General features: G+C 36.8%; 1 protein-coding gene across 1 annotated transcript in view; it reads right to left on the reverse strand.

The window, feature by feature from the left end:
- Nucleotides 1-22,187, reverse strand: part of LOC119507679 — a 120,218-nt gene extending 98,031 nt beyond the window's left edge. Inside the window, 7 exon segments of the mRNA XM_037800890.1 lie at nucleotides 3,526-3,564; nucleotides 3,567-3,692; nucleotides 16,787-16,978; nucleotides 18,570-19,775; nucleotides 19,778-20,125; nucleotides 20,128-20,889; nucleotides 22,148-22,187. Coding sequence (XP_037656818.1) covers nucleotides 3,526-3,564; nucleotides 3,567-3,692; nucleotides 16,787-16,978; nucleotides 18,570-19,775; nucleotides 19,778-20,125; nucleotides 20,128-20,889; nucleotides 22,148-22,187 — 2,713 coding nt within the window.
- Nucleotides 22,188-22,541: the final 354 nt, after the last annotated feature.

Consider the following 22,541-nt stretch of genomic DNA (forward strand, 5'->3'; position numbering starts at 1 on the left):
GAGACAACCAAAATATTTTGCAACATGTTCCCCTCACATTCTCAAGAAAATTTTCTCATATTTTAAGATTTATAGTCTTAGTTTCCCTTGCCACTGTCTGGTGGATAATCTGTAAGTGCCACATAGCTGCTGAAAAGCCACTAACAAATGTCATTGTCTTCTCAGATACTGTGTGGGCACATCATCAAGTAATTTATTCCCTTTGCCACATCCCCTCCAATAACACTTTCCTGGAATCATCTTGTTAGGTGTAAAACTGAAATGAAGGGTAAATATTTCCATACATATAACACAGCTCTCACACTGAAAATATCCTAAAATTTTCCTATAATTTCAGTAATATACTTTTATAGTGATGTAAATCTTTGTTTGCCTATTCTTCCATTTTATAGACAAGCTCTTTTGAGAGATTAAGGTTTGAATTTCACAAAAGTGTATTCTTACAAAATATATAGTAATAGGTATTAATTAGCATTGAAAAATATTTAAAATGTCATTAGGTTAATTAAAATATTGGTAAAATTATATAAAGAAAGACCTGAGGATCCTTCGGAGCCAAAAACCAATAAAAACAAAACAAAACAAACAGTGCCCTACTTCCTCTTTGGTCCCCTCTTGAGTTTCCTCTTGAAATTTTTTGAAATTTGGAATCTCCACCAATATAGCCCTGACCCATATAGCCTATCAAGCCTCCAGTTAGTTACGTTTGGCCCAATACATAATAAAGCCCTTCTGCCCTAAACCTGTCCAATCAATACAATTCAGGTTAACTTTTTATGCTTAGAAGCTGAAGCTGCTTCTGCTTTTGAGCGTGATCCAGATTCCTTGCTGCAGCAAAATTTCTGGGGTCCCCAATAAAATGTTATAATCTGCAAACTCAGCTCTGATTTGTCTTTTGACAATAATTTTCAATTTAAAAGTTGTTCATTTGCCTCCAACTCATCATCCCTCCTAATCTGCACCTTCTTTTACTGAGCTCTTAATATCACATAGTTAAAAATACTTGAAGTCTTAGTTATAGTAGGAACAACAACAAGCACATTCTTGAACTCGGTTTCAGTTTAATAGTGTCATGAAACTTAGCCTGTAAAATTTAAGCATATTTCTTTTTTTGCATGTGTGTGTATATATAAGTATATATGAAATGTTTGGGCAAAAATCAAGCAGATTTTCATTTGTTTTATTTTACAAAAGAAAATAATAATGAGTTGACCAAAATGCTTGATCTTTGACAACCATAAACAATAGCAGAAATGTGATGATTACACTTTGTTAAGGACATTAGGCATTAGGTTTTAGCCAAGAAACCTGTGAGTATAGGAATTGTATTTTATTCATCTTTATGTCCTCAGGTAACTTCCAAAAACTCAATAAATAAATATTGCCAATTTAATAAATATATTATAAAATATAAATTGTATATAATTGATATATAAATGTATGGTTACACACAGACATATGTATGTGAATACACATCTATTTAATATTCAGCCAAAATTCCCATCAAAATTATGAAAAATAAGGGTAGGAGATGAAAGAGCCAAGATTGATAGAAATAGCATTGCATAATTATCACATATATGATTTCATTTGACTCGTTAGGCAGAGGGATAATAACAGGAGAGAAGTGACTTTTAAAGGTCATATAATTGAAGCCTGGGTATTTCATTAATTCATACAACAAATATTTATTAGCTTCCTACAGTGGAGCAAGCATTGTTCTTAGGTGCTGGGAATATATCAATGAACAAACAGACAGAAATCCTAACCCCAAGCTGATGTCCTTTGAGCCTAATGTCCTTTCCCTCTAAAATACTGTTGCTCAAACAGAAGTTAAATATAGGAAAGTTCACTTTTTATGGCTATTCCTAGATTCTCGTCATCTACCCTGATTTTCACAAATTCCACTCTGAATTCTTTAAGTTATAGATTTATAGTCCTATGCTATGTCTATTTTTTAATGAATGGTTAAGCTTAATTCACTCATATTATGACATGAATATAAATAATTATTCTAAACATGCAAAATGCAAACTCTGTATACTCTCCTGCTTATGAATAAGAAATTTATTAAAATCCTTCAATGTAGAATTTGATAATTATATAAAAAAATGAAGAAGACTATTTTACTGTTTAGATAAAATAAATGATATTATATTTAATTTACTTATTGTCTAATAACGTTAAGATTAAAATGAAACCGGGCACCATGTACAGAGAATGTTAGATACTGCTCTGTAGAACTTGTCACCTCTGTGTATAGTCAGCAACTTTCCCTAGTGCCCGGATCATGGTAGCCGTGCTTATGTTGAACGTATGATTGAATAATTAATTTAAATATTAGTTTCAACCTGAATCTTTTCTAGCCTGAATTTAATTGTTCACTGCTATATTTATTTATACCAGTAATTCAGAAGCTTATAAGAGTTCAAAACTTTGCAGCCAAATTTGACTCACATAATTTTACACCCTGAAACTTTAAATGGAGGTTTTTTTAAATATCATAACCTGTTATTTTGATAAGGAAATATTCATAGATATTAATTTTTAGCTTACTAAAAATTAGTCTCATAAATATTATGAAACTATTAGAATATTGACAAAGTCTGTAAAACACATGGAACTATGTACATTATTGAATAAGGGGTAAAAAGCAGACTAAAATCATATATATCAAAATATGCACATGATAATGTCAAATGCCTATTTCAAATTTTCAAATACATTTAAAAACAGAACTAAGACTATGCATAATAAGAACATTTGATGCAGATACATAGAATGGCTATATTTGGGTGTTGGGATAATAAATGATAATTTGTTAATTATTTATATTCTCCAATATATTCTTTTAAAAAATGAGCATTTTAAACTCTTACAATGAAAATAAATATCTTGACTGCATACATTAATCTTTATGCAAACTTCTGAATTACTATTCTGCATCTGAATGAACTTTTAAGACAGATTTCATTTTAATAGCTTCTGAGTAAATGATATTACAATTTAACTGCATACATTATTCTAAAAATATACTGACCAGTTTAGGCATGTGTTGTCAAAGAAAGTTTTAACATATGACTGAATACAATATACAATGCAACATACTTTATAGAAATATTACAATATTAGAAAAACAAGAACTTCTCAGTAAACTATTTCACAAATTGCATTTAGTTTTTTATTCTGAGGATTACTTGGTACTGACATTAGACCACCTTGACCTCACTCAGGACTCTGGATCAGCAACTTCTCTGGAGAGGTGCGATTTCAGAGGTGCCAGAAAGTCCCATATTTAAAAACACTGTAATGAAGAGCAGGATTTAGAAAGGAGAGACAGAGTGTTAAGGGTGTGGGAGCTGGCGGTGGGTGGAGGCCACAAAACTGGTAGGAGGACACAGTTTCGTGGCCTTCACTCTCCACAGCTCCTGCTATTCTCCAATTTTGGAGACTTGCCTGGCGCCTGGTTACAGGTTCTCTGAAACAAAGACTATTGGCTGTACCCCATACTTGTCAAATCCTTACCGGCTCCTGGCCAGGGATTTTTACTAAGACATCGGGGATGTCCTCAGGATTCCCATCATCCCCTTGGAAAATCCATGCTGCCGAATGAAAACTCTCTGTGTAGAATCCTTTTTCCTCAATACCAACTCGAAAGCCAAGATTCGCAGAATGACCATCTTCTGAGGTGACTGAGGGGCAAATAACGTAAAATCAGGAATTATGCTCCTGAGAAGAGAGACAATGCACACACAGGGCCAAGGAGGGAAAGCAGCAGAGTGTAGGGGACAGGAGTGGGAAATCTATACTAAATGGGGAGTGTCCCCTGGGAAAAAACATAGCTTGTTTGTGACAAGTTTGTCAGACCATTTTCCTGGGAAGAACTTAATACAGTCTTAAAAATATAACTCAAAACAGCTGTTATTTGGAGTCCTGAGATGTAGGAGTCTGGATACTAGAGGCAGCACTGCGAATCTTGTTGCTGAGGAAAACTATGGAAAATTAATTGTTTTTAGGATTCGTATACGTATCTGGGGGTCAAGATGTATGACTAGGAATTAGTTTTGGGAATAGCTTTGGAATCCCAAGTAAGACTAGTTTAGCTTTGGAATCCCTTTCAAAATGACAAGTGTAAGGGAAAGGATAATCACTTGCAAAAAACAAACAAACAAAAAACAAACAAACAGAAAAACACTGTCTTTCAGTGCTTCAAAGAGGAAACTGCAAAAACAGACATACATTTCTAGAAAACTCACTGTTGTCTCGCATGTAGAATAAACCATATAGACAGCCATGTGAAATTTCATCTGACAGTTTCTTTCACAGCAATTTAGGCTTATATGTGCATTTGGGAGTCTCTTGGGTAGTCTGGAAGGCTGCGCCAATTAAGAAAATGAGGGTTCCTTTTCATAAAAGCTTCCAGGTATTTCTTTGTGGTCTTTTATAGGCAGGTGAAACCTGAATAGTCACGCCCCATGTCTTTCAGTCTTTCAGCTGGGCAGAGACAAGAGGCACCATTTCACAACCAAAACATAATTTCAAGAAAAACCTAAGACCCTTACTTTCATTTTTCAAATACCACAAAGAGGGTGGGGTTTGAAGACCAGGGCAATGCTTCTTAAACACCACCACTACTCTCTTTTTATTCTTCTTTCTTTCAATTCCTTCTCATGCTCCCATATCTTTCTCTTAAAACTTACAGGAAAAAAATGTTTCCTTCCTCCTTATACTCTGCCCAGCAGTGACCAGCTGGACTTGTGCTATACAAAACCCCAGGGGAAATGATGGTTCTGCTTTCACATTTTTTCTCTGGAGAATCATCCCAAATGATTCTTGTTCTTGCCCCTACGTTCTTAACTCTGCTTTCCTCGTACCGGACTGAAGAGTGTAAATGTTAGTTATTGTCCTGTCACATGGATAAATGCCACAATAGGTTTCCAAGGCATATGTTTATTTAATTTGGATTTTCCCTGGTTTGATTTACTTCCTATAAATTCTACCTTAAAAATTCAGTTACATTTTAATATTTATGAATACAACTTACACAGATTTCTGGGCTCACTGATTTATCTTTATTATTCTTTTTTTTCCTGAGCAATGGCTGCCCATGTTGAGTATGTAATCATCTCCCTATCATGTAAAGGTGTGATAGTGGGCCTTTAAATCATAGTGATATTTGTTTATATCAGCATGCATGAGACTGTTAAGACAGCTCTCTTATTTATGAACAGATTTGATTATGTGGATGAGCAGTTCTCAGTTCATTCAGTTACAAAGACAGAGCTAATCAACATACTCTTACATAAACTGAGACATAAAATTTGTGTTAAAATCCAATGAAGCAGCAAGCCACACACCTGCTACAACTTAGAGCTGCTAGATTTCTCAACAACTACCCCTGTGGAACTTTGAACCAAATAGAAAACAAATCCAAATGTGTCTCTCACTTAGTCTGGCACCAAAATCTGGTTTGCTAGATGAGCCTTTTAATAAATGAAACTGTAAGACAAAATGAATTCTTTTTTTTTTTTTTTTTAACCTAAGATAACTACTTTACTTCCAACATGTTCCTACTCTACCCCAAGAAAGTTACCTAATATAGCAACATTTCTGTGAACTTGTTCCTACTATACCCATCAGAAATTAACAGACCATAGTCATTCCTGGGCATTCCCAGAACATTAAATTTACCCACAACAGCTTATCTGTTCTTCTTGGATTGTTGTTCCCCCTTCCTCAGTTGCTCTCTATCTCTAGTTCCCCTACATTCTACATTATAAACCATTTGTTTTACATTTTTCAAAGTTCACATTAGTGGTAGCATATAATATTCGTCTTTTTGTGCCTGGTTTATTTCACTCAGCATTAGGTCTTCAAGGTTCATCCATGTTGTCATACGTTTCACGAGATCGTTCCTTCTTACTGCCGTGTAGTATTCCATCGTGTGTATATACCACATTTTATTTATCCGCTCATTTGTTGAAGGACATTTCGATTGTTTCCGTCTCTTGGCAATTGTGAATAATGCTGCTATGAACATTGGCATGCAGATATCTGTTCGTGTCACTGCTTTCCGATCTTCCAGGTATATACCGAGAAGTGCAATCACTGGATTGAACGGTAACTCTATATCTAGTTTTCTAAGGAACTGCCAGACTGACTTCCAGAGTGGCTGAACCATTACACAGTCCCACCAACAATGAATAAGAGTTCCAATTTCTCCACATCCCCTCCAGCATTTGTAGTTTCCTGTTTGTTTAATGGGAGCCATTCTAATCGGTGTGAGATGGTATCTCATTGTGGTCTTAATTTGCATCTCTCTAATAGCTAGTGAAGCTGAACATTTTCATGTGCTTCTTGGCCATTTGTATTTCCTCTTCAGAGGACTGTCTTTTCATATCTTTGCCCATTTTATAATTGGGCTGTCTGTACTATTGTCATTGAGTTGTAGGATTTCTTTATACATGCAAGATATCAGTCTTTTGTCAGATACGTGGTTTCCAAAAATTTTTCCCATTAAGTTGGCTGTGTCTTTACCTTTTCGACAAATTCCTTTCAGGTACAGAAACTTCTAAGCTTGAGGAGTTCCCATTTATCTATTTTTTCTTTTGTTGCTTGTGCTTTGGGTGTAAAGTCTAGGATGTGGATGCCTTGAAGATGTTTTCCTACAATATCTTTTAGGAGTTTTATGGTACTTTCTTTTATATTGAGATCTTTGGTCCATTTTGAGTTAATTTTTATGTAGGGTGTGAGGTAGGGGTCCTCTTTCATTCTTTTGGATATGGATATCCAACTCTCCCAGCCCCATTTGTTGAAAAGACCATTATGACCAGTTCAGTGACTTTGGGGGCCTTATCAAAGATCAGTCAGCTGTAGATCTGGGGGTCTATCTCCGAATTCTCAATTCGATTCCATTGATCTATATGTCTGTCTTTGTGCCAGTACCATGCTGTTTTGACAACTGTGGCTTTATAATAAGCTTCAAAGTCAGGGAGTGTAAGTCCTCCCACTTGGTTTTTCTTTTTTAGAGTGTATTTAGCAATTTGAGGCATCTTCCCTTTCCAAATAAATTTGATAAGTAGCTTTTCCAAGTCTGCAAAGTAGGTTGTTGGAATTTTGATTGGGATTGCATTGAATCTGTAGATGAGTTTGGGTAGAATTGACATCTTAATGACATTTAGCCTTCCTATCCATGAACATGGAATATTTTTCCATCTTTTAAGGTCCCCTTCTATTTCTTGTAGGAGAGTTATGTGGTTTTCTTTGTATAGGTCTTTTACATCTTTGGTTAAGTTTATTCTAGGTACTTGATTTTTTTAGTTGCTATTGAAAATGGTATCTTTTTCTTGAGTGTCTCTTCAGTTTGTTCATTTCTAGCATATAGAAACATTACTGACTTATGTGCATTAATCTTGTATCCCGCTACTTTGCTCAATTTGTTTATTAGCTCTAGTAGCTGTATCGTCGATTTCTCAGGGTTTTCCAGATATAAGATCATATCATCTGCAAACAATGACAGTTTTACTTCTTCTTTTCCAATTTGGATGCCTTTTATTTCTTTGTCTTGCCGGATTGCCCTGGCTAGCACTTCCAGCACAATGTTGAATAACAGTGGTGATAGCGGGCATCCTTGTCTTGTTCCTGATCTTAGAGGGAAGGCTTTCAGTCTCTCACCATTGAGTACTATGCTGGCTGTGGGTTTTTCATATATGCTCTTTATCATGTTGAGGAAGTTTCCTTCAATTCCTACCTTTTGAAGTGTTTTTATCAAAAACGGATGTTGGATTTTGTCAAATGCTTTTTCAGCATCTATTGAGATGATCATTTGATTTTTCCCTTTCGAATTGTTAATGTGTTGTAATACATTGATTTTCTTATGTTGAACCATCTTTGCATGCCTGGAATGAATCCCACTTGGTCATGGTGTATTATTTTTTTAACATGTCTTTGAATTTGATTTGTAAGTATTTTGTTGAGGATTTTTCCATCTATATTCATTAGGGAGATTGGTCGGTAGTTTTCCTTTCTTGTAGCATCTTTGCCTGGTTTTGGTATTAGAGTAATGTTAGCTTCATAAAATGAGTTAGGTAGTATTACATTTTCTTCAATGTTTTGAAAGAGTTTAAGTAAGATTGGTATCAGTTCTTTTTGGAAAGTTTGGTAGAATTCCCCTGTGAAGCCATCTGGTCCTGGGCATTTATTTGTGGGACGCTTTTTGATGACTGATTGGATCTCTTTGCTTGTGATGGGTTGGTTGAGTTCTTCTATTTCTTCTCTGGTCAGTCTAGGTTGTTCATATGTTTCCAGGAAATTGTCCATTTCCTCTATATTATCCAGTTTGTTGCCATACAATTGTTCATAGTATCCTTTTACAATTTTTTAAATTTCTTCAGGATCTGCAGTTATGTCACCTTTTTCATTCATTATTTTGTTTATATGGGTCTTCTCTCTTTTTGATTTTGTCAGTCTATCTAGGGGCTTGTCAATCTTGTTGATCTTCTCAAAGAACCAACTTTTGGTGGTATTTATCCTCTCTATTGTTTTTTTGTTCTCTATGTCATTTATTTCTGCTTTAATCCTTGTTATTTCTTTTCTTCTACTTGGTTTAGGATTGGTTTGCTGTTCATTTTCTAGCTTCTTCAGTTGATCCATTAGTTCTTTGATTTTAGCTCTTTCTTCCTTTTTAATATATGCGTTTAGTGCTATAAATTTCCCCCTCAGTACCGATTTTGCTGCATCCCATAGGTTTTGGTATGTTGTGTTCTCATTTTCATTCATCTCTATATATTTAGCAATTTCTCTTGCTATTTCTTCTTCAACCCACTGATTGTTTAGGAGTGTGTTGTTTACCCTCCATGTATTTGTGAATTTTCTAAGTCTCTGATGGTTATTGACTTCTAATTGTATTCCATTGTGGTCAGAGAATGTGCTTTGAATAATTTCAATCTTTTTAAATTTATTGAGCCTTGTTTTATGTCTCAGCATATGATCTATTCTGCAGAAAGTTCCGTGAGCACTAGAGAAGTATGTGTATCCTGGTGATTTGGGATGTGATGTTCTATATATGTCTGTTAAATCTAATTCATTTATCAGATTGTTTAGGTTTTCAATTTCCTTATTGGTCTTCTGTCTGGTTGATCTATCTATAGGAGAGAGTGATGTGTTGAAGTCTCCCGCAATTATTGTGGAAACATCAATTGTTTCCTTTAGTTTTGCCAGTGTTTCTCTCATGTATTTTGTGGCACCTTGATTGGGTGCCTAAACATTTATGATTGTTATTTCTTCTTGTTGAATTGCCCCTTTTATTGGTATGTAGTGGCTTTCTTTGTCTCTCAAAACATCCCTGCATGTAAAGTCTATTTTATCTGAGATTAATATTGCTACACCTGCTTTCTTTTGGCTGTAGCTTGCATGAAATATTTTTTTCCATCCTTTCACTTTCAATTTCTTTGTGTCCCTGTGTCTAAAATGAGTCTCCTGTATGCAACATATTGATGGTTCATTTTTTTTAATCCATTCTGTGAGTCTATATCTTTTAATTGGGGAGTTTAATCCATTAACATTCAATGTTATAACCGTGAAGGCATTTCTTGAATCGGCCATCTTATCCTTTGGTTTATGTTTGTTGTATATATTTTTCCCCTCTCTCTATTAATATCCTTTAATGTACCCATACCGAATCTCTTTAGTACTGAACCTTTCTCCAAGTCTCTCTCTCCTTTCTTTGTTTCTCTGTCTGCAGGGCTCCTTTAGTATCTCCAGTAGGGCAGGTCTCTTGTTAGCAAATTTTCTCAGCATTTGTTTGTCTGTGAAAAATTTAAGCTCTCCCGCAAATTTGAAGGAGAGCTTTGCTGGATAAAGAGTTCTTGGTTGGAAATTTTTCTCACTCAGAATTTTAAATATATTATGCCACTGCCTTCTCACCTCCATGATGACTGCTGAGTAGTCACTACTTAGTCTTATGCTGTTTCTTTTATATGTGGTGAATTGCTTTTCTCTTGCTGCTTTCAGAACTTGCTTCTTCTCTTCCGTGTTTGACAGTGTGATCAGAATATGTCTTGGAGTGGGTTTATTTGGATTTATTCTATTTGGAGTTCGCTGGGCAGTTATGATTTGTGTATTTATGTTGTTTAGAAGATTTGGGAAGTTTTCCCCAACAATTTCTTTGAATACTCTTCCTAGGCCTTTACCCTTTTCTTCCCCTTCTGGAACACCAATGAGTCTTATATTAGGACGTTTTATATTATCTATTATATCCCTGAGGTCCGTTTCGATTTTTTCAATTTTTTTCCCCATTCTTTCTTTTTTGCTTTCATTTTCCATTCTGTCATCTTCCAGGTCACTGATTCATTGTTCAACTTCCTCTAGTCTTGTACTATGACTGTCCAGAATCTTTTTAATTTGGTCAACAGTTTCTTTAATTTCCATAAGATCATCCATTTTTTTATTTAGTCTTGCAATGTCTTCTTTATGCTCTTCTAGGGTCTTCTTGATAGCCTTTGTATTCTGTACTATGGTCTCATTGTTCATCTTTAGTTGTTTGAGTAGCTGCTCTAGGTGCTGTGTCTCCTCTGATCTTTTGATTTGGGTGCTTGGGCTTGGGTTATCCATATTGTCTGTTTTTTTCATATGCTTTATAATTTTCTGTTGTTTTTGGCCTCTTGGCATTTGCCGAACTTGATAGGGTTCTTTTAGGATGTGTAGACCAATTGAAGTCCTTATCTCTAATTTATCAGATCTACAGCTTCGTGGAGTACACTTTCTCTAACTAACCAGCAGGTGGCGTCCACGAGCCACCTGTTCTCCACAAGCCAGTTCTCCCCTGCTTAGCCTTTGTGGTGAGTGGGGGAGTGAGTCTTGTGGGGTCCAATTGGTGTACCAAGCTTGCGTGTGTAGTTGGTGTTGCCTGCCCTGTATATGGGGCGTGTTTCTGGGCAGTCAGGGAGGGGGGGTGGCTCTAACAATCAAATCTCCCTGGTGATCCTGGAGTTTTAAAGCTGCTGCAATAGTCTAATCCTTCAGTTCAGTCCTGCCACAGTTTGTCTCTGCCACTGACCTACAAGTCCTTGGTATTGGCGTATGGCCCCTGAGACTTGCGAGTGGGTCCCTCTTCCAGGCCGTGCACCCCCTGGTCCTCTGTTGAGGGATGACTGTGCTATGTCACAGGTGAGTGACGTCCCCCCAGGGCGGTTCTGGGCTGCTGGGCTGTGTAGGGAGGCTCCCAGTCTGCTGAAATGATGGCTGAATGGGGCTTTGTTAATTCACACTGCTCCACCTTCCTAACTCTGGGACAACCAGCTGAGGGTTCAGGGAAGGCTAATGTCCACACCCAGTTTTGTGGTGTGTGTGTGTTATTTGAAGCACTTCCGTCACACTGGGTTTTCTGGGGCAGCTCTGGGCTATGGGGCTGGCGATGGGCAGGAGTGTTTCCTGTCCACCAGGATGATGGTTGTGAGTGGACACCCCCCTTTTCTTGGGAAGTTGTGGTGTTTAGTGAATTTTCTCAGCCACTGGATTATTGCGTTTTGTCTCAGAGCTCTCCTAGTTCTGCTCTTGACTTGACCTGCCCAAATTGCAAGTCTTTGAGGGTTTCTGTATTGGGCTTCTTAAAGTAATTGTTTTAGAGACAGAAAAAAAAAAAGATTAAAAAAAAAAAAAGAAAGCCCTCCTCACAGATCTAATGGGTTATTAAAATGCTAAGAGACAAAGCAATTAGGGCCATTAAGGAAAGATCCAGGGGGCAGAGAGATCAGTTTTTCTTTGGGATTTTCATATGAGCCTCAGGGCCTGAGCTCTGCCCTTTCCCTTTCTATGTTCACCAGAACTCCAAAAAGCCTCCGCTTTTATTTTGGAGTTTTTCTTGCTGTTTTTTTCTATGCCATCTCCTCTCTGCTGAGCTGGCTGCTCTCAGATTCTCTGGTGTCTGGTCTCAGTCTATCTATGGTTGGAGTTTGGATCAGTAGAATGAGTTTCCGATAAGAGCTGCCACTGCAGTTCTCCCTTCTCCTTCCCAGCGCTGACAGCCCCTCCTCCCACGGGACTGAGCCTGGCAGGGAGGGGCGTGGGTCCCCTGGCTGCAAAAACTTACAGATTTTGCTGATCTCAGCAGTTCCACGTTTTCATTAGTGTTGTATGAAGTATGCCCAAAGTCAGATTGCTCTGTGGTGTCCAGTCCACGCAGTTCCTGGCTTTCTACCTACTTTCCTGGAGGAGTAACTAAAACATACAGCTCACCAATCTGCCGTCTTGCCCCGCCCGAAACCTACGATGGTGGCGGGATTGGGTTCGGGCTTTTATTTGTTTTGTTACTGTCCAGGGTCACTGGTGGAGTAGTACCTGGTCATGAAAACTACACAGGAAGCAGATTCTCCAGCCAGCCCAGCTTCAGAAGCTTTGGGGATTCACGCTTCATGTTTACTTCCCAAAATGAATCCTTAAATATGCTTGTTATTAATGAGATTCCTTTTGCATTCTTTTGTCCCTGAAAAATTTGAATACTTCCTTTTTTGTCTTTGGAATAAGAAATATAAAATAATTGGCTCAGTTCCAGGTGCCTTTAGCCAGTCTCATACTTTTTTTTTTAAAATTCCCCTGTATTTCTTGAGGATAATTTTTAAAAAGTGGTATATAATGAAGTGAGACCCTGTTTGAACTTCCCTAGAGAAAGCCCAGGATTAGTCATAAATGGTCAAACTAGAGGCAGTGAGGTAAAGGGTTCAGGAGTTTAGTCTCTGGAACATGCTGTCTGAGTTTGAAACTCCCTCCACCACTAATTATAGCTAAGTGACTTTGGGTGAGTCACTCATTCTCTCCATGGCTCAGAAAAAATAAGACTTGACTCATAATGTTGTTAGGAGAATTAATAAGCTAATATACTGTAAAGCACTTGGAATGGTACCAGGCGTATGGTAAACACAATGTAACTATCCACTCTTATTATTAAGAAGCCATATCCTTTTCCCTCCTTCCCTTCATCCTTTCTCTCCCTCCCTTCCTCCCTCTCTCTTTCTCTCCTTCTTCCCAGGCAAGCCAATATTTGGGAAATACATTTCCATAATAATTTTTATAACTGAATGAAATAAGGAAAATGCTATCAAGTGTCCTCATGCAAGTAGACCCAAATTCTTGCCACATCTGTTTGTGATACAGGAGCCATTCGAGATGATAAAAATCAGAGTCCCATTTCGCAGGCCTTTCAAACTTCAGTTTACAGCTTTCAAGTTATTTACCTTGTGTGCCTTAGTCAGCATTCCCCACAGCCCAGGTGGGTTGATCAACTGTGTCCACATACATAAATATGTCATTCCTAATGTCTTTTCCAGTTACTATGTAGGAAGTCAGAGATGAGTGAGATTAACAGAGTGAAAAACACCAGCTGTAATGATGCTCGATAAAGCTGTCAGGTTTTAAGTCATGGATTAGTAGCATATCCTGACTCTATAAACGAGATAAAATTTAAACCACACATTAAACAATGCTAGCCCCAGTAGCTCTTAGTGAATTGCATTCTCTATTGAAAAGTTTCCAAAAACATACAACATGCCTTTGGAGAGCCTGTGGCTTGGATAAACTGATAAATAGAAATGGCAGACAGTTCAATTCTCTCATGTCTAATGTGAAAAACATGGTTAGGATAAGTTTTGATTTAAAATAGAATTCACCAGAAATGAGCAACAATCATTATTTTAATTAAAATGATTGTTATTTTGGCAGGAAATTTGAGTTTGTTTAATTAGACAAGTGATTCCTATGTTGTTCCAAAGGGCTTACTGGTAAATGTTTGACAACTGACTCTAGAAGAAAAAAAAAAGCTCTGCTTTGTAGTGTTTGTCAGTTTGCATTGTGTAAATACTCTCAGTATGGCCAATTTCAGGCTACCAACCTGATGTCATTGAACTGCAGAGTTAAAAGAAATGTGCAGAGTCTGCTTTTGCAAGCTACTCTGGGCTGCCTCCAGCATTTCTCCAATTATTTCTTTTTTTCTCAAGGAGTACAGCACACATATGAATACCTGAGAGCGTGACTAGTGGAGGATTTGTCCATATGGATGGACAATGGATGAAAGAGACCCAGCCTGAAAGAGTCCATAGAGCTGAAAGCCACAGTGAAAACTAGGACTAGTCCCACTCTCCCTAACACGCTAAGGTCATCTGTACTTAATCAGATTAAAAAAGGTATCATATAGTCTAATTTCTCTATTTTGGATGAACCATAAATTGTTCTGGTAATAGTGGAAGCTATTACTATACATCATAATTTTTTTTGTGTAAAATTTTATTTCTGTTTTTCTTATGTATAACTCAATTGTCATTCTGCTCTGAGGCTCCTCCTCCTGTTTTTTAATGAAGACACTCCAGAAGATCCTGATTACTGTAAGGTCTGTTTGATGCTGAATACCTTGATAATTTGGTCACACAGATTTAGAGGTATGAACTGCAGTTGAATTTCTCTTCATTAAAAAATAGAGGAGAAGGATTGTGGGAAGATGGCAAGGTAGGAAACTCCAGGAATCAGTACTTCCACCAGAACAATTGCTAAACAACTATTTCAAATCTCAGGAGTCTGGTAGAACACTGCACAGCATCTAGGGAAGAGCAGGAGAGAGAGGCTGGTAAGTTACAGTAAATACCACTAAATTGCTTTCTTGCAGTTACCAGCACCCATCCTCCACTCTCATGGCAGGCAGTGGTGGGGTCCAGTCCCTGGTGTAGCTTTCTGGTGCCACAAAGGGATGTAAAAATCCACTTCCCCAAGATCTGGGGTGGGCACAGGCCAGTCGCTGATCATGGATTTTGATTAGCTACTTCAATTTGTGTGTTCCTAGGAATTTGTCCATTTCATCTAGATCATCTGTTTGGCATACAATTATTCATAGTACGTGTTATAGTCAATGGGATCAGTAAATGTCTATCTAAATGAGGAAGAGTGAAAACCATATTGAAGAAATAATATCTGTGAACTTGAGAGCTGAAGAAAAATTTGAACATGATATAGCCCATGGGATTCCATGAGGAAAAATTATAGGAAACTGAGACTAAAGAGAAAATCCTAAAAGCCACCAGAGACAAAAGTTGCATTAACTGCAGAGGCCATAAGAATCAGATTAAACTCAGACTTCTCATGAGCAATACTCTTTACAAGAAGACAATGGACCAGCTTCTTTAATAACTAATTTGAACATAGGATTCTATACCAACTATGCCAAACTATTAATCAGAATTAAGGGAGACGTGAACACATTTTCAGATACATAAGGACTCTCAAAATTTACCTCCTACAGAATCTCTCTGAAAAAAAATTATAGAGGATTACTACAGCAAGAAAAAAAATAAGTCCCATTGGAATAAACTGTTGTAAAAAGCATTGATGTGAAAAAAGAATTATGAAACATATTAAGTGTTGATTACTAAAATATTTTTTAAGAATTTGAATAAAAAATTCTAAAATATATCAATGTAGTAGTTGATAACAGGAAGGAAGAATAAGAGTATAAGGAAACGAATATTCAAAAAAAAATGTATAGCATTTTATTGGAAGCCAAATAAAAGAAATACATTCCCTTGGAAGGTATTCAAGGGTCTATAAGCAAAAAGGGAAAATAAAACAACTCTATACAGCAGTATCCTTGAGAATAAAATCTGAGATTTCAGATCCTGGGTCCTCTCTGCCAAATAGGAAGAAGCAATTGGAGGAATTCACATTGGTCAGAGGACAAGAAAGAAAACTGTCTGGACGAAATGGAGCATTTAAATTTAATTCACCACTGTCGACATGGATATTAAAAAGCTGTGATATTATTAAACTCATAATCTTTGTTCACACATTTACAGTTACAGGAAATCCTCAACCTGTACCAGCTCTCTAACTCAATCTGGAAAAATTCTACTACTGTCTTCATGAATGTTACTTGTGTCATTCCATCAGCTGCGTGTAGGACACAACCTAAGGTTCTCACTGTTGTCTCTATTGTAAAGACGCCATCCTCTGCATCACAGTTTTGTCCTTTTTGTTTTGTTTTTTTTTTTTTAAATGAAATCTCCTCAGTTTCAGTATCAGTGTTTTTCCTGAACAACTGGTTTGTTTTTGTAAATAATATGCAAATAATAAATGTCTGCTAATTGGGTATCTTTTAACTGCTTTAGCTGTTAGAGTCTTAGAACCAGATTAGTGGTGATATGTACTAAATATAATAATTTCCCTCCCTCTGTTGTTTTGTTTTGTTTTGTTTTTTCCAGCCATATTTTTCCTTTAGTTATGTTTCCTCAACTAAATTCTCAGTTGCCACTGACTATGGGACTGGAGAATAATCCTGGTTTAACAGCCTTTCAATAGCAAAAGAAACACTAACTAAAGTAAACATCAATTCAAAGGCATACTCATTTCAGAAATTTTAAAATGAGAAAAAGAGTTATTTGTTATAATCAAACATATTAATCTCATCTTTTCACATTATACATATTTTATAAGCCATCTCAAATTCTTTGAAGTAGGGCATACATTTAATTCAGTGAAGAACCCTATGGTTAGTTATTTCAGGATCTGAAGAGAGAAGCAGCCTTAAGATGCAGTTGTACATTTTGAAGGAGGTAATTTACCAAGTAGGGATTGCTTAATGGATAATAGAGTTGATTATTCCAAAAATATCTTCTATATAAAAGCATATAATCAGCACATTGCTATGTTCAAACAACAGGGTTTATGTTCCAGAGATAAAAGGGAGTGGGCCTGGTAAAGATTCAGTAAGTTGTTACTGTGGTTTTAGAAAAGCAGATGGTTGTCTACTCACTGGATCCTTCTGTGATGTTGCTGGCAAATGAACTTCCCCCTGCTGAGCTGCATCTTTTGCCTTCTTTGAATTGCTGCCTTCTCCAGGCCCAGTGGTCTATTGCTTCTTCCTGGGAACCATCACTGGCCCTTCCATTTCTTGGAGTCAATTCCTGGGATAACTTGCTAAGATTATTTGTTTCCAAATTCTAGTCTAGACTAAACCACATCATGTATGAAAGTGAGACAAATTTTCAAGATAAGATTTCACATCTTCCCATCTTTTGATTAGCCACAGTAACACAAAGAACCAATTGTAAGAATTGTTCTCCAAATGGGGAAGTTTCAAAGTCTATTGAAGTGCAGTATCAGCACTGGGAGGATTCAAACTTAAATGATTTTCTTAAGGAAATGTGCCTTGTTGGGAGAGGCAGCACAGAGAGTAGCATGTCCATGGGGGTGGGAGAGCCAGCCTGAGAGAGATATTCACCAGGTTAGTGCACTTCTGCTCTAGGAAGACACAGGGCTCTTATTGCAGGCCTGCCTTATGCAGTTCTAAATAATTATGGACTCAAGCAAATGTTGGGATTAATGACAATGATCATGATATCTGCAGGTGTGAAAATGTGTAACTGTTGGCAATGGGGAAGCAGTCACTGTGACTGATGCAGCTTTGCTTCAGGATGTTCATATCAAGCAAGTGACTGTATAGCTTTTATTTTGTTTTAGGACATTTATTCTCTATAGAGAAAATTTCATGTTTTATGCCAACATTCATGTAATCAATTATGCTTTTAGTATTTTATTATGCCAACATTCATGTAATCGATCATGCTTTCAGTATTTTATTTCTAGTCCTGCATTTTATTAATTGTGTTTAAAAAATTTAAAGGTATAAGAACAACAAAGAAAAGATACCTTCTCCATTAAGTTTCAGCGTTCTGAATCTAATTTATGGACCATGCTGGAAGGAAGTTTTACTTATTCAAGATACATTTTAATTTACAATATGGAATAATATTAAAATTAAATATAGAGTAATATGGACTCATTGAAAAAAAACAAAAAGGGCCTTTTATGGAAGTAACCAAAATGATATAGTGGTGATCCCAGATTGAAAGCAGACAGGCAGTTTAACATATTTAGGAAAGAGCTACCGTCTTAGCCCTCCTTGAGGTCTGGAGGGCTTCTGGGTTTTATCAAAGCTCTGAGCAGAGCAAACCAATGCACAAGGGAGGTCAGAGGTCTGTTTAAGGTGAGAGGCCTCATGGACAGCTTGGGCAGGATTAGGTACAACTGTTCCTGTTTTTTGTCCTTTGCTTTAATTACTATTCCACATGACCTCTGGAGATGCTATATACCATGCTTCTGCAATACCACAGCAAGGTTTAAAAACACATTTTTAAAAAAATGAATGTTTTCTTTCTATTCTTCTAAAGATGCTTAGCTTGCAAGAACGAAAGAAATGGTGGATTATTTAAGAGTGGCAAAAGGTTAACGTTTCCTACAAAATTGATTTGGCACTATATCAACCTTTTAAAGAGAAATTGATTTTTTTTTAACTTTATATTAAACTGCAACCTTGGTGATTTTGCTATGCACTATTTATGGGTGGAGTGGGTGATAATGTAAAGAAGCAATGACAGATGCTTGCCCATATTCAACTAACTCAAATTCTCAATATATCTTAGGCAATAAAAGAAAAAAAAATCCCAAGTAATTAAAAAAACCTCACTTTAAGTCTTTACAAAGCTCAAACATGTACAAAATAATGAGAATTTAAGATTTTGTATAGCCCACTGTACCTTTCAAAGACTTCTGCTTCTGAGGTGATAGCAATATGTCAATCTGGTGATGGTAATTTTCCTCTGGATCATTTTTGTTCTCATCACCTTCAAAGTTTTGCCTTGTTGATGCAATCCTTTGGTATTCTCTTGGCTCCTGTTTAAAATTGGTTAGTCCAAAGCTTATTTCATGTTGGTTACCATATTTGTCTGCATCATTGATCACTGTTTTCTCAACAAGAAACAGATATTCTGGAGCACACACTGAACAGTTGGAACCAGCAATATTTTGTGGACAATCTATCTGAAAATAGACTTCATCCTGTTTCTCAACTGATAGATCTTGAAAATCCCTCTGATCTGCTTTCTTTACTGCTGGCATTATCTGCAATTTTTCTTTTTCAACATTTCCCAGAAAGCTGGGGAATTCTTTAGGGTTTTGCCTTTCCCTGGGACAATTAGAATCAGCTTTGCCTTCTTTAGCATTTTGAATAATTAGTCTTTGCTCCAACTCACCACTTATTAAGGTGATGACCGAGGTTTTTGTTTGTTTGGGGGCCACTGATTCTGAATGACTTGCCTGGGACACTCTTTGGTCACATTCCTCGGTGTTGAGTGGGCTCTCAGAAGCTAGGCTGCTGGAGGATGCAGCACTGACAGTCAGACATTGTTCACTCTTCATCTGCAATAGTTGTTGTGCTTTTGCATGAAAGTCATTGTATAAAGTGGCTTTATTAAAGTCTCTGCCAGCCACATCAACATGCTCTTCCTCACAGTCTTTTGCAAACTCAGGACAGTGGTTAGAGAAAAATATATCCCCAAGGGTTTCTTTAGACTTTGAATTTCTGGTGGTCCAGTGGGATGGTCTGATTGAGGTGGACAACTTCAGACCACTGGGAGGGAAAGATATCGAACCTGAATTCTCACAGCTTTCAGCAGGTGGAATTTCGTGGCCTTTGTAATAGATGTTGGCAGGCTTTTTTCCTATGAGTTGTGCACTCAAAGAGGACAAAGAACAAACATTAAAGTCTTTTCCATCTTGAACTGGAAAGATGTTAGTAATGGTATCTGGCAGATAATTTATTCTTTCTGTGGTTTGCTGTATATGTGAATCTGATGTGGTAATTTCTTGGTTATCAAAGTTGATTTTTCTCTCTTTATCCACAACCTTAGGATCATTAAAAGACACTTTACTTACATCTGTGTCACTTAAATTTTGATCTTTATATCACAAGAAGAAGGAAGACTGTTTTTGAGAGAAGTCACAGCCTCAGAGAAATGTTTCTTTTCTGGGATGTTTTGACTAATTTTAATGTCCTTCTGCTGAGAGATGGCAGATTCTACCTCACAGTCATCTAAGATTGAAGCTAGGGTGTCAGGCTTATTCTTCTCCCTCTCTGAGATTAAGGACACAGACACCATAAATGTATCAAAATTCTCCTCCTTCTGTACAGCAAATGCCATTGGAGGAGAGACATGTGAACAAGCTGAACTCTGATGTGTATTTTCAACTTGCCACTTTCCAGGGTGTTTCATACCAGATTGAGAAGTAGACTTGGAACAGTCTTTAGTGGTGAGGTTGGAGAAATGTTTCTGTATTTAGCTACTTTTCCTCTTCTTTTAGGATGAGTTATATTAATTAATATAGTCTGTTTCTTACTCACATATTTAATTTCTTTTCCTTCAATTCTTACTTTCAGTGAAGGTCTCTTGGTTCTGGCAATTTCTGCTTGGTATTCAGATGGTGCAGCAGTATTTAGTTCTACCAGTACATTCTTGGATCTAGGAAAGCTGCTTCTAAAAGTGTAGCACCTCTGAATGTGTCTAACAGAGTAAAGCTGGTGACAGTTTGGACATCTCTTTTCTGTTGGAAACTGATGTGTTCCTGTTTTATAGAAAAAGCATTTCTTGATTTCTACTTGTATATTTAAAGTACCACACCTCACTTCTGTAGCAATTTTGCCTTTTGCTGGTTTAAAAGCTTCTACTGTGTTTGGAATATCCTGCATTATAATTTTTCCTGATAACGATTCTTTAGAATCATTAAACATGACCACTGGTAAGACTTTCTCTAGGTGATGAGAGATGGCTGTAGGAGAATCAACATTTTCCTTCCCCCTGCTTATTTTGCTATCAGACAGAGGTTTTTTCCTATCTTTAGGGTGAAAAGAGGAAGACTGCTTTCTGTTCATAGAAGCAGACATATGGTCATCTAGTTTTTTCTCAGATTTCCCTAATCCCCAAGTCTGATGAAACACAGTCTCCAAGGTGTCTCCTTTGACTTCCTTTTCAAGATCTTTTACATTCGTTTGGCATACTTGACCAGCAGGCTGAGGTTGACCTAAAGAGGAAGCAAAAAAAAAAAAAAGGTTTCTGTGTCCATTTAGAGGACATATGTTTCAAATTCTAGGATGAAACACAATACATACCCTTTGTAAGAATTTTGGGTAAAATTTTTCATTCACATCTAGTGTGTCAAGGTATTTTTCACAAAACATTATTTATAACAGGTATCTCATTTTAAATCAAGTCTTTTAGAATGTAACATTTTATCTGTTTTTTTTTTTTCTTTAGGAATAATTTAATTGCTTTCCTCTAAAACAGTGACTTCCAAAAGTGGGTGAAATAAAATTTTCAGAGCAAATTTGTGCAAATAAATTTTAAATGAGACTCCTTGATAAAGAGCAAGTTGCCATTTTCAGGTATTTGACCATGGCTTGACAATACTCCAAGTTAAATCAAGCTTGATCTAATTTGAGATGTAACCAATAAAGATGTGGGTAGACGATGAAAGAGACCTAGGGATGGCCTGTAGACAGCCTTTTAAACAGGGACCAGTAGTTCCATTTGCCTGGAGTTAGCTTCAATTCAAATGCCTGTGGTGTCCAGGCAAGTAATATAAGCAAGTGAAGCAGACTGAGAACACATCCTCTGCTAATTGTTGCCACATGAGAAGGTATCCCAGTGTTACCAGATCCTCCGATTTTCCAGGAGGCAACTAGAGTCTGGGTTTCACATATTGCTAAATCTCCCAATTTCTAGGTTTGGCTCAAATTAAAAAAGGAAAAAAAAAAATTCCTCTAGGTAGAGGTCAAAATTGTAAGGGTCAGCTTTGGCCCATAACTGTCAGCTTGAAACCTCTGTTCCTCTGCTTTGTAACGTTGAAGTATTTCACTGGGAGAAGTTTGTAAACCTGAGCATGAGGCACCAAATCGTGTGTAAAAAGCACTGGACAGAATATGAAAAGCTTATGTTTTAAAACACACTTGAAAGGGATTATTTGTGTTATTTGTGAAAGAAGAGAAAAAAGAAGGGGCAAAAAGTAAATAATGACATCATGGAAACCTATGAGTTAGGTGTTCACATGGATAATTTTAATGATTGAGTAAGCCAAAAATTGGAAAGGTTTATTTGTAAATTTATTTTAAATGTCTTTAATTTTTATATACTTATCAATCAATAAATTATCTTCAGGAGGAAAAAGAAAAATATCCCACCAAAATTTGGCCAAGGTGGGATAGAGGGGTGGGATGCAGAAAAAGAAAGAATGATTGCTGTTTCAGAATCAAATAAAAAGTCATAAGTTTAGGAATCAGTACTTTCCAACTTCAGAAGAGGTATGCAGACTTCTCTCGACATCGTTTCTCAAGCATACTGAAGTTACTTGGAGAGTCTAACCATTCCCAATTGCCTCTCTTCCAGTCTTAAGGAATGGCTTTTTGCCTTGGCACATCCTGAAACAGTTTCCAGCAGGACTGGTAACAATCTAAGGACTTGTAATGTGGACAGTGTGGTAGAAAAGATATGGAAACATATTTCTCTAAAGTCCATTTACAATACAGCATTTACAGGATGAAAGTTTATAGACTGTCTTCCAGCACTGTAAACTTCAATTTATTCTTAAAATAACACCTTCATGCCATGAACAGTTCAGTGTATAGCACCTTCCAATTTTGTAATTTTACAGTTTATAGCCCCTTTAATTGTCTATAC

This window comes from Choloepus didactylus, chromosome 13, assembly GCF_015220235.1.
Source record: "Choloepus didactylus isolate mChoDid1 chromosome 13, mChoDid1.pri, whole genome shotgun sequence".
Classification (NCBI taxonomy): domain Eukaryota; kingdom Metazoa; phylum Chordata; class Mammalia; order Pilosa; family Megalonychidae; genus Choloepus; species Choloepus didactylus.